General features: G+C 40.2%; 1 protein-coding gene across 1 annotated transcript in view; it reads left to right on the top strand.

Annotated features, from left to right (window-relative positions):
- The window catches only part of adamts9 (ADAM metallopeptidase with thrombospondin type 1 motif 9), a 40349-nt gene extending 27553 nt beyond the window's left edge, over positions 1-12796 (top strand). Inside the window, exons 29-39 of the mRNA XM_022745049.1 lie at positions 1833-2003; positions 4145-4321; positions 7201-7371; positions 7597-7791; positions 8364-8493; positions 8909-9003; positions 9600-9694; positions 9851-9984; positions 10429-10520; positions 11343-11447; positions 12707-12796. Of these exons, the coding sequence (XP_022600770.1) occupies positions 1833-2003; positions 4145-4321; positions 7201-7371; positions 7597-7791; positions 8364-8493; positions 8909-9003; positions 9600-9694; positions 9851-9984; positions 10429-10520; positions 11343-11447; positions 12707-12796 (1455 nt within the window). The remainder of the gene's footprint in view (positions 1-1832; positions 2004-4144; positions 4322-7200; positions 7372-7596; positions 7792-8363; positions 8494-8908; positions 9004-9599; positions 9695-9850; positions 9985-10428; positions 10521-11342; positions 11448-12706) is intronic.
- Positions 12797-22584: the final 9788 nt, after the last annotated feature.

Raw genomic sequence — 22584 nt, forward strand, 5'->3', positions numbered from 1 at the left:
TCCAGGGATGAAAAAACAAAACAAAAAAAGAGGATTTCAATAGGATTCCCAAACACTGCGCTGACAATGGAAAGTGGCATGTTTAGAGGAGGGGTTAATTTCACATAGTGCACACCAAAACTTTGCCTCTCTGGATTGTCGTAAATAAAGTTGTATTTGAATTATGCCTTTTTGTGTACAAAACTCCAAGGAGTGCAATCATCCTCCAAACTGGGTTTCGAATCAATTTCAATCTGATCAGATTGGTGATTGACATTGTCAACATGGCATGTAGCGTTATTCGATGCCAATAAAATTATACTGACTTTTCATGACATGATGAAGTCAGAAATTTTAAGGTTAAGTGTGTGCAAGCAGTAATGTTTGTATTAGTGCACAGCTCTGGATAATTACAGAATCCCAGAGAACGGCAGAGTTAATGAACCCTGCATAAGGGTGGGGGTTCATGTACTGATAAAACACATGGTGTTTTAATTTGGCCCACTTGTACTGATTCCCAAGGTATTCTGAGGGCATGTCAGCACAATTCCAACAGCAGGAAAGCCCTTGTAAAAACATATATAAACCTTTTGAGGAGTTACCTGACATTTGAACAGAAGACTGCCTCAGACTGTAAATGTTTTCCTTTAATTATCTGAAACCTTCACTGGGAAGTTCAGTTTCCCCTGTGATGAGACGGTCACTCTCCACAGTTGATCTAAAACAAATGTGTTACCGTATATTGTCTTCATGCCAGGCAATAACATCAAAACTGTTATCTCTGGGGTCAGTCAGTGGTGGCATTTGATATTTTGTCATTAGGAGTGACTTATTACAACCATTAAGTCAGTGTGCCACTCATGTGCTGTGATTTATCAGTGTGCAATCCCACTTTTCATAGTAAAGGCATATAAGAAACACAGTCATTGTCATTTTTATTCAAATGAAAGCACAACAATATCCACACAAGAATCACCCAAACTCATAATGTGTCATTGTCTTTATTTTTTTTTTAGCAAAAAACAAAACTCAATCATAATTTTTTGTCTTTATTTGTTGAATAAATGAACAGACCACTGAAAACACATTATTAATATTTAATTTCAATAAATCTAGTGGATAACAAAACAAACTAAAATGTGAAGGGTGCCTGGATTTGAAAAGGGGAATAAGCATTTTATTAGCTCCTCCTTTCATTAGCCCCCCCACCTTTCCTCCTCCCTGAATGAGGTGAGAGGTCACAGCATGTTCCTGTCCAGTACAGTCCCTTGCTGGTCAGGACAGCACCACACGCTGGGCCACGTACTCGTTCAACTCTGAGCCTGTCGCTTCCCATCCATCCCCACATGCAACGCCCCCTTTGATTATCCGAGCACAGTCCAGCCCCTCTCCACTCCCTCCTGTAATGCTGCTGTGTGTGTGTGTGTGTATGTCTGTGCCTGTCACATTGAGTTAGACTTTCGGTGACTCGGTGAACCCGGAGGTGATTCAAAATGCTGCCGGGGTGATGGGGCATGCTTTGCCATTGGTCTAGCTACCCACGTGGAACTAGTTCTATTTGCCCGCATTTCTTTTTGGGTTCTTTCTTTTTTTTTGCTTTTGAGTCTGAGCCACAAAATGATCAACATACCTAACTTGTTTTCAATTGCAGCTGTGCTGTTATCTTTTTTTTTTCATGTAGATTCAATTAAGCCTGACATTTAACGAAACGTGCATTATTAATCTCATTAATGCTGTTTGACTTGAACAATGCTGGAAAAAAAAACATCCACCCACTGAATTTCATTGGTTTACAGTTTTTCCACAAAACATACCTTTCCATTTAACCCCTTGTTTCCTCTGACATCTTGTAGTGCTCGGCCTCCTGTGGAAGAGGGTTCAAGTCCCGTAAGGTGAACTGTGTGACCGGGTCAGGCCGTCCGGTCCCGGAGGATAACTGCCAGCACCTGTCCCCCAAACCCAGCAAGCAGAGGCGCTGCCGAGGTGTACGATGCCCCAAGTGGAAGACTGGCAACTGGGGAGAGGTAGGACTCTCTGACCCTGCTATAAAACACTCCTCTACCACTCTTGTTCTCACGCTGCCAGACTTGTAGCCTGTTTTTTTCTCTCATTCCACTTTAATGCTTATCAGCTTGCAGGCAAGTACGTGCATATGTGTGAAAACATCTGCAGCTAAACCTGACTGTATTTATGCTCCACGCCAGGCCACTAACTAAGGCAGGGTGCTTTTACACATCACTTGGTGGTTTGCTGGGTTGCAGCACAGGCCTGGGGCGGCTGCAAACGGAGGTCTGAGTTTTAACGCTGGGACTCTGACACCACAGTACATTAAGTAAGACAACAGGAGGGACGTGCACCCCTCTTTGATCTGAGGTCCAGCCATTGTAAATCTACCCTTCTCATCTCTATATTTTCTCTTTTTCTGGCCATGACTTTTCTCTCCTCTCTGTCCCTTTTATCCTTCCTCTCCCTGTTGCTCTTTTCCTCTGCTTTTTCTTTCAAGCCCTCCTTTAGTCCTTCACTTTTTTCCCTTTATCTTCTGCCTCCCCAATGGAAACCACATGTTGGTCTTGTCTTTGAAAGCCCTACTAAAGAGCCAATTCACTAACGTCATCTTTGCCACTCACAAAGTGCACCTGGGCAGCTGGAGAGCCTGCCTTGTGTTTATTCCATTTTTCTTAACCTCATTTTACCCGCTATGTCCCTGTTTTTTTCTCTTTCTTTTCTCATGTTCTCTTTCTCTGAATTCACATCACTGGCCAACAGTCCAAGCACGGAGCCACGTATGTGCTCCATACGTCAGAGAGGATGTGTGTTTGATCTAAACAGCTGTGCATTGGGACACACGCCAGAAGAAATTTCGACTCCAGACGAGGCTCTTAGCCAAGTACAGCATGATTACCCATGGTGCAACAGGCTGCCTATAGCGGTTCAACTGCTAAGATGTCAGCACAGATAATATACAGTAAAATATGTTGCATTGAATCACATGTTAAAGGACATGTTTTAAATTCATCTAACAGATTGATATAGATTCAGGTTGAAATCTCAAGGTATGGTTCCATTCCAGTCATGTGATCTCACCACTGCTCGATCATCTGCATATGTTTATCATTTCCTGCTCTTTAAACCCTGAAAAAACATGAGCTGTTTCTGTATGACGGTGGTCTTCCTCATGCTCACTTACACACACAAACACAGGCTTCAAATCTATATACATTTACCATTATTATGTATGTATCATGTAATTTGCTTGTTATGGAGATCACCAGCAATCATCAACAGCATCTGTCTGAAAAGACCAAAAGACACAAATAAGTTACTTCAAAATATCATTCTCAAAAGCAGTAAAACATTTGTTCTAAACTAAGAGGTAAGTATGCATGCATAGTTTATATCGTGATTATTTCCGTCATGGGTTAGACTACTAGCTGAACTGAACTGTGAGAAGACAAAACAGATTCTTCCTCCCTCTCTCGTTGTCTGTGTTCTCTGTAGAAATGTGTTCTGTATTACAACAGACACACTTTTATTAAAAACGCCACTGCAACACAGACTGATAAATCCACCTACTTTCTAGGCTCCAGCTTCATATTTCTTTACTTTTCAGTGAATAACAATATAAATATTTAACTTAATATCAAAGTTGAATAAGAACACAGAGCCTTGGTTGCAGTTCCTTAATAATGTGCATTTAAGTTATTCATTATTTAATCAAAAAGTTGTGAAAAGCCACTTTAAGAAGTCTGATACTACAATGAAAGAACAATGAAACATAAACATTGTAATTACAATTACACTTACATAAAGCATCTTATTCAGCATTAGCTGGATAAAAGTGAGCATAAAGTAAATCAATAAATCAATAGTCAGAATAAATTACAGTAGAATAAAACAAAAGTTAGTTAAGTATATTCTATTAAATACATGTTAATGTGAATCTTCACACCACATAAATATAATAAAATAGCTGTTTAAATAGATAGCTCACAAAGTAGAAATAACGTTATCATCCCTCACGAGGCATGTTCGCCAGGGTTACAATATTACAGGAATATAACGGTGACTATCCGGTTTAATATACAGTAATACAGGGGAATTAAACGTGTAATAAAGTTTGAATAAACTATTATTCAGAATTAACTTGTACCTGTCCTGCTTTCAGTGTTCAGCTTCATGTGGCGACGGCGTCCAGCAACGGGAGGTGTTCTGCCAGGTTGGAGACCGACGGAGCTCGCTGGAGACCGGCTGCTCCCAGCGCTCGAGACCGGCGTCCAGCCAAAGCTGCCGTGTCGCTGACTGTCCCTCCCGGTACCGGTGGAAAGAAGGAGACTGGCAGACGGTAAGCTGAGGAAGCTCAGAGCAGTTAACAGTGTGCCGAGACAAGTCTGTCTGAACCGGGCGAGGGATGAGTTTGCTCTCTCTGTCATTTCTGGTCAAGTGAGTTGATGCCTCAGTCGGAGGCATTGCTGTCAGGAGGCCAGAGGGGAGGAGAGGAGGCGAGGTGGTGCATGCCCCTGATGAAAATCAGATGATCAGGCATTTTCTTTTCTTTTTTTTTTTTTCCTAACTAAGCCGAAGCCTTGTTGGAAAAAATGGATAATTCTGGTCCTAATGCTGATTCAATAACTGGCTCTTTGGAAGCAGTAAATGTAAAGTAATGCGCACCTGTGAGGAATGACTGCTAATTATCTAAACATTAACGAGCCTACTCAACATGTTGCTACTTAAAAGCCAGATTAAAGGCCCTGAAAAACCATTTTCTCAGTCAGCTTCTTTTTATGAGGGATGTGGTCCAACATGAGCACACACTATTTTATACAAAAGTTGGACCTGTTTTGGTTATTTTTCATAATGACTTAGAGATGGTTCTGTATTATTTAATAATTTATGTATGTTCCTACACCAATCAGGATATGTTTCCAGTCAAATGTCAGTCAAATACGATCAAAGGATACACAAGAAGTCCTGATGGAGTAGATTAGCTTTTAGTCTTTTATTTTAAGCTCTTACTGACAATACCTTAGGTTTGATTGTTTGCCTTCTTAGTCAAGGATATTTAATGTTACTGAGAAATTAACAAGGAACCACATTTTTGAGGACTTAAAATTGTTGTTTACGTATACGAGTAGTAAAAAGGATCATCATTTGAGAGTGCTTAAAGTGAAAGAGTCTCGTTGCTTAATACAAGGTTGCAGTCATACCTAGGCTATATTTAGTGGATGCATTCCTGCAGAATAATATTCAGCAATTTTCTGTAGGCCAGAGGCTACAGATCCTCGTTGAGAGTCGGGATTATTAGAACAGGCAGCTGCAGCAGGAGTTTGTTCTTGACTGTGTTCGAGTGATGTTGAATCTGGGTCACTGATCAGCATGAAATGTCTTTTCTGAAAGGAGACTCTAATTAGTCTGGAGAAGTGTTTGGAGCTCTCTGCCTGGGTGTCCGAATTAACAGCTGGAGGTAATTACAGCAGTTCACCTGGCAGGAATTAACATGCCTATGGGTTTGATGCACTTACAACCTACCAGTTAGAAGTATTTTTACCTATAGCTTCGTCTACTATCAGCACAAAAACATACTGAAACTTGAGTTGTCGTTACGCAGTGTAAGTTCATTCCTCTACTGTACAGCAGCACAGCACAGATAATAACAGCAGTTCCAGGTATTTCAGTTGTTTGACAGTGTTCAGTGCATAAAGGGTGATGAAGACCAGCTGGAATCAGCTGTAGTCGTAACAAACCGAGTGTTTCTGACACAAGTGAAAGCCTCACTAAGCCCCTCCTGAAATGCTTAGAGCATGTATTATACTAGAGACCTGAATGTTGTAATAGTTGAGTTACTTCATGGACCTGGATATATGTAGTAGACATTGTTGTCATTGCTTTGTCTTAGGGCACCATTTTCATAGCAATAAGATTTAAAAATAATAAATAAAACAGGTGGACTCAGTGACCCAGGAGCCTGGCAAAGTCCTGAATCCTTACTCTAAACCTTTTAAAGGCATAGTTCAACTTTTTGGAAAATATGTTCATTCACACTTGTATCCACAGTTAGCTCAGAAGATCAATATCACTCTCATACTTGTTAGTATAAAGCTTCGTCCTGGAGGCAGTTAGTTTATCTTAGCACAAAGGCTGGAAGCAGGGAGGAAACAGCTAGCATACCAGCACCTCTAAAGTTCAATAATTATGTGTGTGTTGTTGCTTGTTTATTTACAAATACAAATATGAAAACAAACAGCTGTGGTTTTGCAGGTCACATGCTGTAACAATTTTTTGCTGTGGTGCAGTCACAGCCTAGCTGTTGCCCCCTTCTTCCCATCGTTATGCTAAGCTAAGCTAAAATAACTGTTTGTAATCTTCCTACCTAAAAGGCAGACATATTATGTTACTATCCATTTAAATAAAAACCTGGTTTGCTTTAAAGAACACTGGAGCTCACTGATAAAGCAATAGAACAACATTTTCATGGTGTTTCTTTGCCTCTTTTTCAATTTCTCATGTAGAAATGTGCAGTGGCAAGGTGACACCAGAGAAAATCTCTAAATGAGTTAACTACTTTCCAACCTGTCCATTCTCGGTTTAAAACAGATCTGACATGGGTGATTCTCATTTTTTTAAATGATAATTATTATGTCCTTATGGATAAATTCTGCTCTTTTCAGTGAGAGAGATATTAGTCTAGGGCCCAGGTTGTTGGACCCCTTCCCCAAGGAGCTCTGTGTAACAAATGTATTTTTGGTCTAGCCTTTTATCAATAAAACAACAAGATGGTGGTTGTCTGGCACTAGGAAAATAGCTCATTAATAAATTAAAAGTAACCCTTTAGTGATATTTTTGTCTTCTGGGGGACTTGATGCTGAGATTTAAGGCAGTTGCTCTCTGATGGTGAATTTCCACTCTGACCTTTCAGCAGACACACTGCCATTGTTTAACCTCTTGTCAGGGCTTGGCCATGTCCTCAGCTCAGGACGAAGGTCCTACTTTAACAAGATGACACAAATCTCAGACTCTTGCTGTTCCAATGCACTGATACTTTTTATGAATGATTATGAAGAATCCCTGGTTTGCTTGAACTGAAACATCTTTGTTGCACATGCAGCTACATATGTACATAAATAATTGGGTCCACTTTAATCAAAAGAACCATGTTTCTCTTAATACCACTCTATGATTTGGCATCTTTGTAAAACACCAGTCTCTGTCTTGTCTCCACTACAGTGTAGTAAGTCATGTGGATCGGGCCACAGACGACGAGTCTTACAGTGTGTGGACCACAATCAGCAGGAGGTCCATGAGATGTACTGTGTGAATCAGATCAGACCTCCAGCCATAGAGAGCTGCAACACCCACACCTGTGAATTCATCTGGATCACAGGGGAATGGACTGAGGTGAGAGCCAAAGCAGCCGTGTGCCATCTACCTGGCGCAGCTCCTCTAAAGGCTTTGAGATCTTTATTGTAAAAAGTCAGTTTGCATTGAAAAGACAACACTTTATTCTTCAAAAGAACGATTGATGCAAATCACCATCTTTGAATCCAGTGAGGCGGAAATGACAGAAATCACCCATGTTTCCTGTGAATACCTTTCATGCCAGTGATTTATTCTGTCCTCCAGTGCTCAGCCAGCTGTGGCCAGGGCTACCGCCAGCGTCTGATCTCTTGCAGCGAGGTGCATGTGGAGAATGACAACTATGAGTACGGCCATCAGTCTTTGTCTAACTGCCCCGGCACCCCTCCTGAGAGCTACATGCCTTGTAATCTGGACCCGTGCCCGGTGCCACAGGAGTGGAGGGTTGGAATCTGGGGACCGGTGAGTGAGTCTGTGTTTCTAAATGTTGTCCAATCATTTATCAGAATTTCATCAAGATGGGACATGTATGTTTGTAGTCTCAGTTTCCTAAAATAAACTGTGTAAACTTCCTAAAAAAAAGAAAACTCTTTGAGTTGTGATTTATCAAAAACTGATTGTAGTCTTAATAAATGCAAACTTCACTAATGTTCTCCAGTTTTTGAGACTAACTAAAAGATTAAACAATTTTTTCATCATTAACCAAATTTACATTGGTAAAATATAGTAAACTAGTGAACAGTATAATTGCTTAAATGAGAACATCAATCTCTAATGAGGCACAACTTTAATTTTTTTAACACACAGCTTTTATACACATGAGGTTTCATGGTTTTGTGTAAATGAAGCCCGACATTAAAATCACTGTATGTTTGGTTTAAACCTGCTTCAAAACCAAATGATTCTTAAAATGACAAAAAAGTACATGGATGTAGAATTTCTTGAAATGGCCACTTTGAAGAGGAAAAGTGCTGACAGACTGTCATCCACAAGTTTTATTTTCACACTGTCACGGTTCTCCTCCTCCCCTCCAGTGTTCAGCGAGCTGTGATGACGGAGTAATGGAGAGGTCGGTGCAGTGTGTGTCAGCAGATGGCCAAGAAACCAGTAGGTGTTCTCTCGACGCCAAGCCAGAAGCCAGACAAGTCTGCAGAAATCCAAGCTGTGAGTACGAATGAGAAAACCGCTGCTCTGTAACACAAGTCAAGGCTACCAGGGTTACACGCAGGCCAACTGAATGCATCTCAAATTCCAGCATTAGATATTGCTCGACTTGATCCAGTCATCTCTGAGATTCGGCCTTTAGTGAAATATTTATGATCTTAGGCAAACATCAAAGATTTACTGCCCAGTGTATTTACTTCCCTACGGTAGGATGGGACATCAAAGAGTGAGTGGCTTTTCGTTTTCTTTGATTCGACGCAGCGATTTGCCACACTTGACTTAACTGCTGAAATTTGTGTGTGCGTGTGTGTGCGTGTGTGTGTGTGTTTGTGTGTACAGTCTGAGTGCCTCTTCTGTGTTAAATCTTTTCTTAACACACTAGTGTACTTATTTCTACTTTTTTTGTATCTTCAAGGCCATTTGCCTTCCAGCTGTCAGGAGGTCCAGAGCACGAACGGCCCCCTCCCAGACAGCGAACACATCCTCAATATTCAGGGAAAAGCACTCAAGGTAAGATTATATGATCTTCTTACCTCACAAAGCACAGTTTATGAAGCCATAAGAGATTTTATCGATCAGTGGAGAGGGACAATTGAAAAGATCTTCACGTCTTCTCTCTTGACACTTGAAATGACTTAGATACACAGAGTGTTTTGCTGCGGTGTTTGTGTGACTGTGTGTGTCTGCGACACAGTACAAAGTGCTTAAAATTCATCTCTACTCGACCATGTCGAGGCAGACTATTTGCACTGTGGCTTGGTGTACAAGGTTGCAAACAGATGTAGCACATCTCATAAAGAACAGTCAGTGGAAATTCTTTGACTGCTGTTAAAACGACTTTGACGAACTGGCCAGCTCGGGTCATTTTTAGGGATTTATGCACCAGCATCTGTGTTTTCTGGGGCTTGTAATTGCCATCATAACATCTTTCCTCACCTCCTCATCACCATTATTGCTCCTCCTCTCCTATTGTACACTTCCTCTCTACTTTTGCCATTTTTTCTAACCTCTATCCATTTCCGTCACCTTCGCTTCCCCACTCCTCCTTCGTCTGTTCTCCCACCTCTACTTCCCCTGTTACTCCTCCTCTGCCCTTTACTCCTCAGGTCTACTGTGCAGGAATGCAAACAGAGAGTCCAAAGGAGTACATCACCTTGATGATGGGAGAAGGGGAGAATTTTTCTGAGATCTTTGGCTTCAGGTAAACAGCTTACAGGATAACAATGAGAACAGCCTGTTTGATCGCAAAAATCCAAGTGACTCTTGGCAGCGACTGTTGTCTGTAAATGAAGAAATTCCATGGAAGTGCAAAGTTGAGCTAAGGTATCCTGTATGTGTGTATGTGTGTGTTTCCCAGACTAAATGACCCCACCCAGTGCCCAGCCAATGGCTCCAGAAAAGAAGACTGTGACTGTCGGAGAGACTACACTACTGCTGGCATCACCACCTTCTCCAAAGTCCGTCTGGACATCAGCAAGATGAACATCATCAGTAAGTGGCCATGCATACACATGCAGACAGCAGATGACACACACAAACACACACATGCAATAGTATCCTGTGCCAATGTTAACTTTACATTACTCTCCAATAAGAACTTCCTTTGCCATTTAATTATGTCCGTGCTCATGAGGGTTAATGGGATCAAGATGTCTTCAAGGTTTATTTAAGCAGCACACAATTACAAGGCTTGAGGGGATTAGGTGAAACTGCTCTAAGTAGATGGAATTATACTGATATTACCATTAGCATGACCCTAAAACTAAGGCCAGATTTAGTGGAGGTTAACTGACATAGGACTTGGTCATTTCGGCAGATATAAGCTATCCCTTATGCAAGTTCCTCCTTGGTTTTATAGCAACAAATATCAAGATGCAAATTTTCAAGACTGGTTGCCGCGTCATACTTGATGAGTTTGTTGCTTTATCTTATTAGCTACAGACTGGGAGTTTGCTTTCACTCGTGAAGGCAAAAGCGTTCCATTTGCCACAGCTGGAGACTGCTACAGCGCCGCCAATTGTCCACAGGTGAGAACGACAACAGCTATTCATTTTATGACAATAACCTTTTTCATAGCAGACTGCTGACTTGTCATAGCAGGAAAGGGACAAGTGTAACTGATAACATTAATGGTGCCTCAGTTCAGTGTCCTAGTAAGACATGTCACTGAGCGGAGATGCACAATGCCAGGCCCTTGGAACAGATGTACTTCCTTTTGTACCAGCCATCCCTTTAGAGCCAGTTAATGTCTCTAGTTTGAATATGTGCCATGTCAGTTTCCCAAAATACCACACTTTGCTTCCTCTTAATTTACTTTCATTGATAAAAAAGAATAATTATTGAAACGTCTAGCACCTAGGCCAGTCCCGTGTATTCTTTGACATGTATGGTCTATGTGCTACTCACACAGCTAATTCCACCAAGCTAATAGTTAAACGAAACTGACAGTACAATCACAAATGTGATACATGATTCAACAGTATTCTCAGTATTTCAAATATATTTATTTACTGTGTTTGTATTCTTGATAAACACTCTTAAAGAGCATCATCATTAATAAATGCTGTTATTTGCAATTAATATTTTTGTGTTAATCTCCCACTGCCTCTAATTCATTTTGCTCTTACTGTGCTTTGAAAACCCATTGAAGGAAATATTTTAAATGACTTTATTCTCACCTTCAGATCCTTAATGCTTTATGTCCTTCTCTCTGCCAGTGAATCAGACACTTACACTCTTTATCAAAGCACTGACTTCATTGACTGTCATTTCTGATGCATCTTTAAATACATTTCTCTGTGATTTCTTATTTATATTCCTCCTCTCTGTCTCTCTCCCTCTTCTCTCAGGGCCGGTTCAGGATCAACCTCTCAGGAACAGGTCTCAAGGTGGCTGAGGACACCTCGTGGATCTCTCAGGGCAACTATGCAGTGGCTGATGTACGAAAATCACAGGTACTAGCAACTCATGACATACACATCCGGGGGAAAACACTCAAAAAAGTTACAGCAAACTTTGGCTCTGTGGTCTTACAAATATTGATTTTGAAAACATGAAAGAATTATTACTTCGTCACTAATCTATGAAGTTGTTTGGCAAGGTACTGGGCACCTAGATAGTTAACTAATTCAAAGTGATATTGAGATTAATGGTAATGCAACTCTTTTCTATTGTGCTCTTCTGTTATACCTGTTTGTCTCTTTTTGCTGCTGCTTCATCTTCTCAATTCTGTCCTGTTACTCTTATATTCATCCCTCCTTCCACTCTTTCTCCTCTCTGCATGTCCTCTTGGCTCCAGAGCTCCGAGTGGGCACAGTCCCAAGTGGGTTCTGTATTCCCAGCTCCACTTCTCCTCATAAACTTGCTGAGAAAGGACCTTTATTGGGCAGCTGCTCTCTCAAGTGCCCCCTCCCTTTACCCACTCTCTGCTTTTGAAATGGAGATCAAGCTTGAGAGTGCTTTTTGGCAAGGCGAAAACAGGAGGCAGAGAAGATGCCAAAAAGTGTTCACAGTCTGATATCCATAGCCAGGCGGCCCATTCTGGGCACTCCAGGCAGTTTAAATGAAGCCAGGTTGTGACAGTGGGATGGGGAGAGCACTCCAGAGGAAATCAGACAAACCACTCACTGCACACTGTGGCTTTCATGTCGTGGGATAGTGCTTTTGGTGCGCTCGTCTGATGCAATTTCCTTTTTGTTTCTAGATGTTTGAATGAAGCTGTCCATTATGCTGCATGCAAATTGTGCCAGTTAAGTGTTAGTGATTAATTAGCTTGTATTTCTCTGCTTGTTGCTGAGAGCGACGATAACCTGCCTGGTGGGCCTCGGTCTTTGTGTGCCTTTTTAAAAAGAAAAAGCGAAGTCCAGTGGTGCCAAAACCTCCCTGACGCAGATACCTTTCAAAGTACACGAGTACTTGAAGTGGTATAACCCAGTGCTGTGATGTTTGTCGGTGCTTTTTTTCTTTACGGATCCTTTAAACTGACGTGTTTCACACTGGCAGTTCAGATTAGTCACAGGAGAAAAAAATGCTTCAAAAAAGGTTTCTTCATCAGAAGACAACAACAAAACAAAACAAAAAAATCAAGTACAGCTGTGATCCTGACAAAATATGCTCTCACGTGTAAAATCTTTATAACTGTTACAACCAATGTTCATAGTGGCCAAAACTGCACAATTGTATGTAACTCTTGTAATTCCTCTTGTGTCCACAGGATGGTAGCAGAGTGTCAGGAATATGCGGGGGCTACTGTGGTAAATGTACTCCGTCCTCTGGCTCCAGTCTGTCTGTAACACTGGAATAGACCTAATACCATCCAACAGGTTGGTGATCCATTCTAAATATACGATAAACAATACTTCACTTTAAGTAAAAAAAAAAGGCACAATCTGTTCAAATAACGACACGGGTTTAGCCCCAACACCGCAATTCAAAACATGTGACTGGAACCTGCTGTAACTAATGAAGCCTCTTTCAGACGTAAACAAAACCCAACAACTAAACGTTAGTATTTGCTATTAATGCTTTTAAATGCTCATAAAGGATAGTTTACACCAGTACTGTTTGTAAAGATGGGAAGAAATCAGGCTTTTATTTTCATTCTACAAAGAATGCAGATCTTACATCAGTCGAACACTTTCTTATACATAGACATGTAAATAGATTTTTGGTTAATTATGAAACTGTTGTGGGACAAATTAAGTTTAAGTGATGGATGGGAAACACAGTGATGAATTTACCAGGTAGTAATAATAAATACCTCTCTGCAGAGCCTCATTTATGTCTGTATTGTAAAGTTCCTCTTGACTTATCCAAACATCAGAAGCACATTTTCAGCACTCTGGTTGCGAGTAACAGGCAGAGTGTACGCACTTTGTGCACCCGCCAATGTAGGCGCATAATGGGTTAGCATCTTGATAATGTGCCCTTCAATAACAGTGAAATACTGCGCCATTGAGTTCAGACCAGGTTTTTGTTGGTCAATCATGCAATCACTCTTCCACTGCCTCAAGATAGCGAAACACCAACAATGCGCCTGACCACACCTCATTTTAAGAGCAACATGCCCATGGGCGCTCAGATGAGCACCATGAGCGCTGGAGGGGAAAATGTCAACTGTGTCAGTCTGAAACTGGCAAAACTGGGTGTAACCTAGCTGGATGTAAGATATGGTTAAAAATCTTTCCCAAAGACAGCAGTCAACTGAATATCAGGTACTATATCCCATCATATTATTACTGACCAGGTTTATGAGCTTTTAAATAATAACTGACCTAGCGTTGTCTTTTTTCAGATTTCCAATCATCTCGGCGGCCTTCTTCAGGTGCTCATCGTGCTTACTCATCCCTCCTCTTTGGTGCTCCAGCCAAGCAGCTCAAATCCATCCTTCACATGACCTCTTTTACTCCCGTGTGTGTATAATGTAAATTAAGCTGGTGTAAGTACTGTACATATCAGGTTAAAAATGTCTTATTTATTGTACTCTCCATTTATTTTTGTATTATAATGTAATTTAACTGTTTTGTTGTCAGTAGCGAACACCGCACAGTTGCCATTTATCAGATTTTTTTTTTTTTTTGCCAGAAAGTGCCTTCCATTTTGGATATTTGCCATTTATTCTGTTGTTACACCACAGTTCGTGTGTTACAGCCGTATGTTCCTTCTTGAAACCAGTTCAGTAAATTGTGTTTAATCCAGCAGTGTTATAGCTTTGATGGCCGGCAGTCTTATTGTTCATATGCAGTGAGGTGTCTCCAATCAGTGGGTCTTTTTTTGTTTTTTTTTTAATCATCACTTCAGGCAAGATTTCTGTACTACTTCCTGTACTACACTGTGTTCTATTAAGCAGCTCTTTTAAAATACTTTTTTCATTCAGTGAAGTGCTATTTTTTATTACTTTGAATGTATAATTAGTCATACGATACCAATCCAGAGATCCTTCCAGTCACAAGTGGGCTTTCATAAGCTCTGGGCAACTGTTGCTGTTAATTCATCCAGCCTTTCAGTCCAGCTGTGGAATTCAGCTCCTACAGAGACCAGTGCCACGTGAACAATTCTAATGTCAGTTTACTTCTGAGGTGATGTATTTGTAGCCGATCACAGTGAAAAACCTAATGTGTTTTGTGCAGGCTGCTCCATCTGCATCTCTCCAGCTGCTAACTGCAGCTGCAGATCCTCGTCCAGCTGGATGGGAGAGAGGAGAGAGTGCAGGCTCGTGAACCGTCGTACATGCTCATTAACTGCGGCGTACCAGGGTCAGCTGCCACAAAAACACACACTGCAGGAAAAAGCCAGGTGTTGCCTCCATGGCAACCACACCTGCATTGGTATATACCCATATTGATACTGTAATTTGAAGTACTTTCATTTAAGTTAGTAGAAATTATAAGGTGAAATAGTTTTGGCACTCTGAACAGTATTTTCAGTAAAATTTGATCCACATGTCAGCATCGTATCAGTCTAAATATGTTTAGATTTAGATATCAACTTCAGGCAGTAGGAAGACAGCAGATATAGGAGCATGTGCATGCCAAGACTGGGTTGTGGGTTTGGAATTTACAGCCCAGATTTAAGGAGGAAGTTTACCCATACACAAACATACTGAGACATAACAAACAAATACACACACACACACACACACACACACACACACATCACTGGCTCACAGGGAGAAGGTTGTAGGTTACAGGAACCGGAGAGATTATGCTGCCAGACATCTGAGAGACCCAAATTCCTCTGTATATCTCTCAGGTAGTGTGCAGTGACCAGGGAGAGCCATTAGCCTTTTAGCTTTTACCGAGCAGACAGGTTATCTTATCTGGACCAACTTGAAAGAATTCGGAAAACAGAGACTTCACCTCAGGCCAGTAAAATTCCAGCAGATACTCTGGAGATATAATGCACTGGTCCGGCCCTGGAGACACCTCTCAAGCTGCTGAGCTCAGAGCCCCCGCAGCGTGGTTTCTGTCCAGATGCTGCCCACAACCCCTGCCTCTTGTACCTCACGTTCTTCTCTTCATCTTTGTTTTTAAGAGTCTGTCCAAACTGTACATAATAATATTCTTGTTCTTTGTGACAATATCAGGGTACTTTTTATTTTGTGTAGATGTATGATTTTGCATCTCTTTAACCACTGTTATGCAGTTTTGTGAGTTTTTTTTTTCTTGTTTTTTTTTTAAAGAAACATGAAGAATTGAGAAATACTAGATGCAAGACAAAATTATTCTTTACATTTGTTAAGCCTTTAGGAGCACAGTCGGTATTTAGGGTACATGCTATATGTACAACTGATTAAGAACCCATGTTTGCTTTTATAAGCTGTTTTGTATGGTGCTATTTCAGTGCCTTATGTGATGATGTGCATACTTCAGCCAAAGGGAAAATCACACAGTTTTAATCTGCAACTAAACAAGTATGAAAAGATTTCTAAAAGCATGGGGAAGTAAACATTTTGTGTCTTACTGATGGACACAAATGAAAAATGCACTTCACTCATTGTGAATGTCAGAATATAGTTCAGTCCACAGTGTTCTCAGGTGTCACACAGCAAATGAAGGGATTATTATGATATTTAAGTGTATTGATCTTATTTTACATATTTGCCACATGTTTATCAGGTAACTGACCATGTATTATTGAAGTTTATCTTTGTGAAGTGTCTTTACATATGCTTTATTTTATATGCAATATTTATTTAACATAGGCTTTGACCATAAAAGACTATGAATTTCCATGCAGTATTGCCATAAAATGAACCGTCTGGCGACACATTTCCTGTTTTGTGAATACATTTATTTATATCTATGTCAAATCTGCAGAAATTGTATAAGCAGATTTTGGTGCTTCCATATGAAAAGCATGATTTATGTATGAGATCTGATAAGAATCTGATAATAAAATACCTGACACATGCCATGCTCACCTGTCTGCTTATCACACTAACATATAATTTTAACCCCATTTACGGTATCATTCAACTGTAATACCAGCTGTAAAAACATGATAGTCTGGTTAATGTTCAAACCATAAAATCATCGCTTTATATTGCCTCCGTTTAAAGGACCAGTGTGTAGGATTTAGTGGCATCAGGTGGAGAGGTTTTAGATTGTGACCAACTGAAAACGCCTTCCTTTCCGAGTGAGTAAGGGGAACCTATGGTGGCCTTCAGGTACATAAAAATGCAAAAGGCCCTCTCTAGAGCCAGTGTTTGGTTTGTCCACTCTCACTACTACTGTAGAAAACATGGCGATGCGACATGTTGGGCTCTGTGGAAGATATGAAGGGCTCATTCTAAGCTAAAACCAACAATTGTGAGTTTCAGATTATACACTAATAAAAACATAATTAGGACTATTGTATTCTGTATTCTTGTATTTCTGCCAATACATCCCCCTAAATCCTACACACTGGCCCTTTAATTATAACAACACATCTTCCACTATCATAACAGTCTGCCTTGTGACCTGACAGATGTGTTTTATAGAACTAATCTAGTCTCTGTCTGTGCTCATAATGGTGAATTATCAGGCCATCTACCAGGTGTCAGCACTGGTCCTCCTAAACAAATATAATTCACTGCTGAGCTGATTTCAGCAGAAAAGAAAAAGCAGAGAATGATCGTTATCAGTGGCAGATCTATGAACTTGTTCCAAACATTGGAAATGACTGCATCTAAATGACTACGCATTTCAGTAGCGCTGACTAACATACACGAGCTTACATGATCTGTATTTCACGTTGTTTTTTGTAATCTCAGGTGAACCGTAGAGCAATAGGATCCGACAAGTCATTTAAGGACCGACTCCTCAAATGTCTGTCAACAGTTTGAGTAAGCTGCCGTTTAAAGAGCGGCTGTTATCCGGGGGATAAGCACAAGTGTGAAAGGGGAAAGAGAGGGAAGGAGGGCTGGCGAGGCAGGAGCTTTCAACAGCTCCAGAGGGCTTGTCTAAACTTAAGAACGTGATTCAGAAGTAGATTTGCAAACATCCCAGGGGTCAGTTTGTAGAAGAACTCTCTTTTACTTTTTCATTCTCGCACTCACAAGAAAGCTGTGAGGTATCTCCTCTACAGAGTAGACAGATGACAGCAGCGTGTCAGCAGGTTTGTATTACATCAGATAGTCCTGGAAAAGAATTGACAGACTTGTAGAGGGAAATCTTCTTTCCTGAGCAAATGTAGCCAAAATGTAACCTAAAGACATCTGCCATGCTGCTCATAAATAGTTGGATCCCTCTTGAAAGTTATGATGAATTCCTCCAAGCATGCTGAATGTGGGTTTAACATAACAAAGACAAGTCACTTCTCGCTGTGAGACTTTATCTACCCCTCACACTCCAGGTTTTCCAGCAGCATATCTGATCAAAGCAGAATTCAGGCTGATTCTGCATGTGAACTATTGCAGTCATGACTTGTTATCCATTACAGGAAATATATGTCACAGTCACTTGTGGAAAAGTAATCATATGTGAGTAATCAATGTATCAGATGGACCTTTGCACCTTTAATGTGTATTTTCACATGTATAATGGGTGTGTCCACCCCCACAGAGCCTTCAGCAACAGGAGCTGTTATGGCGTGCATGTGTGTGTGTGTGTGTGTGTGTGTGACACCAGTCATTAGTGCATGCACACAGGCTGGACAGGTGATAGAAACATATCACAACTATACATGACACCTCAGAGGTAAGTGTCTGAGCTCAAGACTTTAAAATTATATTTTAATTTGAATCAATCAGTTTGTCCGTCAGTGTATGAACGATTCACCTTTATTTGTTCATCTGTGCAAGTATAATTCTGTGCACATACTTTTGAGTTTTTATTGTACATAATGTACAGGTATGGAAGCACATGATGACCATAAACGTTTGAATCTTACAAACCACTTCAGTGCGACATTTCTACTTTACTATACTTAAGACCCATCAAACTTGATTAATTATCCTTGTTATCCCAGATGTTCAGATCTTAATTTTACACCTTGATTTCTCGTGTCTGAATTTGACCAAGCAAGGTGAGGATTTTTTTTTTCTTTTACTTGATTTATTGTTTTACATTGGAATTGAACTTCTGCAATTTGAAAATAGCTTTTGAACTGTGGGTATTTTTTAATCCGTAAAAACACACAAATATTACAAAATTTAAATTTCAAAACTTAAAAATTTCAAAGAGTGCATTCACAAAAAAATAGACAGGTGGTTTTCAAAAAGTTAAATACTAAAATACTAATTTCAACATTACAGAGGCACAATGACTTCACCAAATAAAAAAACACCTTACCTTGCAATTAGGAAATCAATACTTAAATCACAATTACAAAATCTTGTAAGACAGTTTTCCTGTTATGAAATCCAAATTTCATATGATTTTATTATTATTATTATGAAATGGTAATTATTAGATCTATTATTTGATAGTACTTTGATATTCAGCTGGTTGTGATATTCAAATCTTTATGGTCTTTATTTACTTCTATACACAGGCACTTATTTAGAGTTTGAAATATTTGGACACATGTATAAATGTATAAATATGTCTAATATATGACAGAAGGATCTCTAACCAACATCCACTCAGTCTGTAGCGCTGGCTAAATGAGTAGATTTATGGTTTTTATGGGAGCAGTGCAGGGAAAGTGTTTTGCCTCAAGCTGCTGCAGTGCAATCAAAGCAGCATCCTCGTTGGTATTCTTCCTGGGCCTGCAGTTTTTACTCTGGTTGTCTGGGTCCTTAACAGTGATCTGCAGCCCCAACCACTGCCAACATTTTACCTGCACTCTCAGTGAGGTCTACAAGCACACTGCTAAGTGTCCCTGGTAGAGAGCACATAGGTGGTGTTATTAGTGAGCGATGGTTGAGGGTGGGGGGGGTTATGTAGCAACTGCTTTTAATAGTGCAAGAGGTTCACAGAGAGAGGTGGCTGCGGACAGGGAACAGGGAGTATTTGACACCACTTCTACAAACAATAGCTCTGGAAACTGATACAGGGGATATCAGATTTTTCCATTGTGAGGAAAATGATGAATATGATTTTTTTGTGACAAATACCATAAACAAACACAAGCACATACTTAAACAAATCAACTGGGGTCTACTTCTCTGTGTACCTCATATCAGTATTATAGTGAGTACAGTATGCAGGTTATTCTGAGACTTTCCCAGAGGGATTAGACCAGTGACCTAAGCAGCTGTAGGCTTCAGGCCGTACTAGACGTTCCCAACACTTCTGAACGTCATGTCCTCCACTTTGCAAGCAACTGCTCATTGAACCCAAATCAGCCCTGACAGACTTCTGCAGGTCTAAAGTTCACTGGCAAGATATTTGAGATAATGTGACGTAAAATGCACAGCATTAAAAATCCTGGATCAAGCTTTAATGAAGACAGTTTTTTCCACAATGGCTGCAGTAAAAAAAAAGCCTAACATCAGCTCATTACACCAACACTCACTGAACCACGTTGCCCGCACTCTACAACCAAAAAAGGAGCTTTTCATGGCTTCCAACTATTTTTTGCATTGCTCCTTGAAATAGCATGCAAGCTATGTTTGATTCTGCCAACAGTGTTTAGACACTTAACTTAAGACTTAATGAGGGGAGTTTTAAAGTCATGCGTCCCTAGGGTCAGCTCCCCCTACCATCATTATCATCATCATTCCTCAAGGTAATCTTGGTTGACTTTGAACTGAGGCTTAGTAGTAAGTAAGCCTCAGGCCCGCATGCAAACACAAACAGTTTGGATGCCCAGATACAGTTTGTGTTTATCTGAGTGTGGAAAGGGATTGGGACTGTTTTTCTGTACAGAGCGCTGATGTGTGACAAGAATGCTTTTTTTTCCCCCTCTTTGCAACTTGAGTGTCTCAAGGTTACCAGTATGTCCTTGAGGCAAAGCAGAGACAGACTCTGTTTTTTTTCTCTATTCCGTAAAGTGCAGGATGATTTTGTTCTGACACAGCAACACCTGCTCTGCTGCCTGTCTTTTTTTCTTACACACAAGAAGATAGAAGGTGAAAGAGCAAAGAAAAATCTCATGTCTGTGACAACTCTTCAGAAAAGAGAGTAGAAAAGACTTCGGAAAACCGCATTGGGATTTATTTTAATCCATGCTTACCTGGATTGACTGGTGTAAATTTTTGAAACTATACTATTATTACAAGTGCCAGTACTACAGCAACCACCACTTCTACTACTAATATTCATACTACTGATAATAATGATAATTTTCAGTATTTGCCAATTATTTTTGTGGCCAACACTTTGAAAAATATTTCAAATAGCTGGTTTGCATTGTTCTGTACATTTCTTACTGTGAACAAATTCTATGAAATACAACCATTTTTAATGTTTTCTGACTTCCCTACACTGTCCGTGGCTCCCATCAGTTCCTACTGAAGATACAAATCTTAAAACAGGTCACAAATATGTAGTTTCATTATTTTTTCAAAATGGCTGAGTCGCCGCTTTTGGCTAATATCACTCAAACAGGCAGAATTTTGTTGGGGACTATTTTCAGCCATGGACTGATACACATTGCCATTAATACTCTAGTGAGTATTAATTGTAGAAAGTTGTGGAACTCGAAATGAACTGTAGTGGCCATATTGATGGTGTTAGAGGAATGTGTCAGTGTGGCTCACTGATGTGATTGTAATAGTTTCTGGACAACACCAGAGCTCTGTGGGACAGAGGGGTGGTCTTTTTAGGATCGATTCATTGTAGATTTAGATCTTTTCTTGGGTTTTTGGCAGTAAATAAGATCTATACGAGCACCAGCCTCATCCTTTGAATTATGAAATAAGGGATTCTTGTTGACTGCTTCATCAATCAAACATTAACTGTGATGTGAAACAGACCCATTCATATAACAGTGACTGACTGATGTATGATTTCAAATATGATGTAATGGATCCATCCACCCATCCATCCATCCCTCTACTATATCACCACCAGACTTCTGGATTAGAAACTATTCATTTAATCATATTGCAATGAAAACTACTGAGGTGCATTAACTTACACTAGTAACACCTGACGATCTGTGTTTGTTATGTTAGAGTTAATATCAACAAGAATTTCTGATTTTAACCCTCAACCAACACTGTTCTTTTCTTTTTTTGATTATTTTTGTTTTGTTTTGTTTATCTGAAACATACAGAAATCATAGCAGTGTCTTTGCAGAATAGATGGAAGGTACTGTTTAACTACACTTATTCTTTGGAGCCACCCAGCACAACTCAAACTCCTCCTTACTCAGAAACCTTCACATTCCATGTTTCAGAGGTGTGGGTCACCATCCATACAAACATAGAGCCCCTTCCATTTGAAACAGGAGAGAAAAAGAAAACAGTCTGTGTCCAACTGAGAGAAATCTCAAATACCATCCACATTAGTGCACAATAACCATCCGACAGCGTTGTGAATGCCTGAACTTTAGAGAGGCTGATAGAGCATAATAGGTATAGAAGAAAGCCTTGAGCGAAATGTCTTTCTACCAGTAATAATATGGTATAAGAACGTTTTAGTGAAATGTGCCTGTGAGTCAGAGCACTGTCACACTGAGGCTGTGCCAGTGATGCTCAAAAGCCTTCTCTCCTCTGATGAACAGTATGCACTTTCAGGAGAAAATCAACAGTCAGACCACAGGGAAGAAAAACAGTTTCACACGGGGCACATGGCAGATGTTTCTTCTGAGATGGACAGGTGAAGAATAAATCTCCTCTGAATTGATGTCTCTGAGTTAAAAGTGGTAACAGACAGAAAGAGCTTTCTCTTGTCCCTGCAGAGTCAAGGTTGTATCATGTTGTGTTGTGACTCAAGTGTTTTATTTTCTAGTGCATTGACATTTTCAAAAAGCTATGAACCTTTTTCACATTCACAGTGGAAAATTACGAAAGTGGTGCAAGTTAAACGAAGGCGGGGTGTCTGAGGGAGAATAGCAGCATAAAACATTTATTTCCACAATGATTACAGGGTCTGTTCTTTGCCTTCAGGTGTTCTCAGACTGGACGTCAGGACTCATCCACACCGTCATTTACCACCGCATCACTGGTTTCGTCCAAGCATAATTATAGTTTTTCCTTTTCTAAAAGTATTTTTCCTG

The sequence above is a fragment of the Seriola dumerili genome, unplaced genomic scaffold (genome assembly GCF_002260705.1).
Source record: "Seriola dumerili isolate Sdu_G_001 unplaced genomic scaffold, Sdu_1.0 BDQW01000088.1, whole genome shotgun sequence".
Classification (NCBI taxonomy): Eukaryota; Metazoa; Chordata; class Actinopteri; order Carangiformes; family Carangidae; genus Seriola; species Seriola dumerili.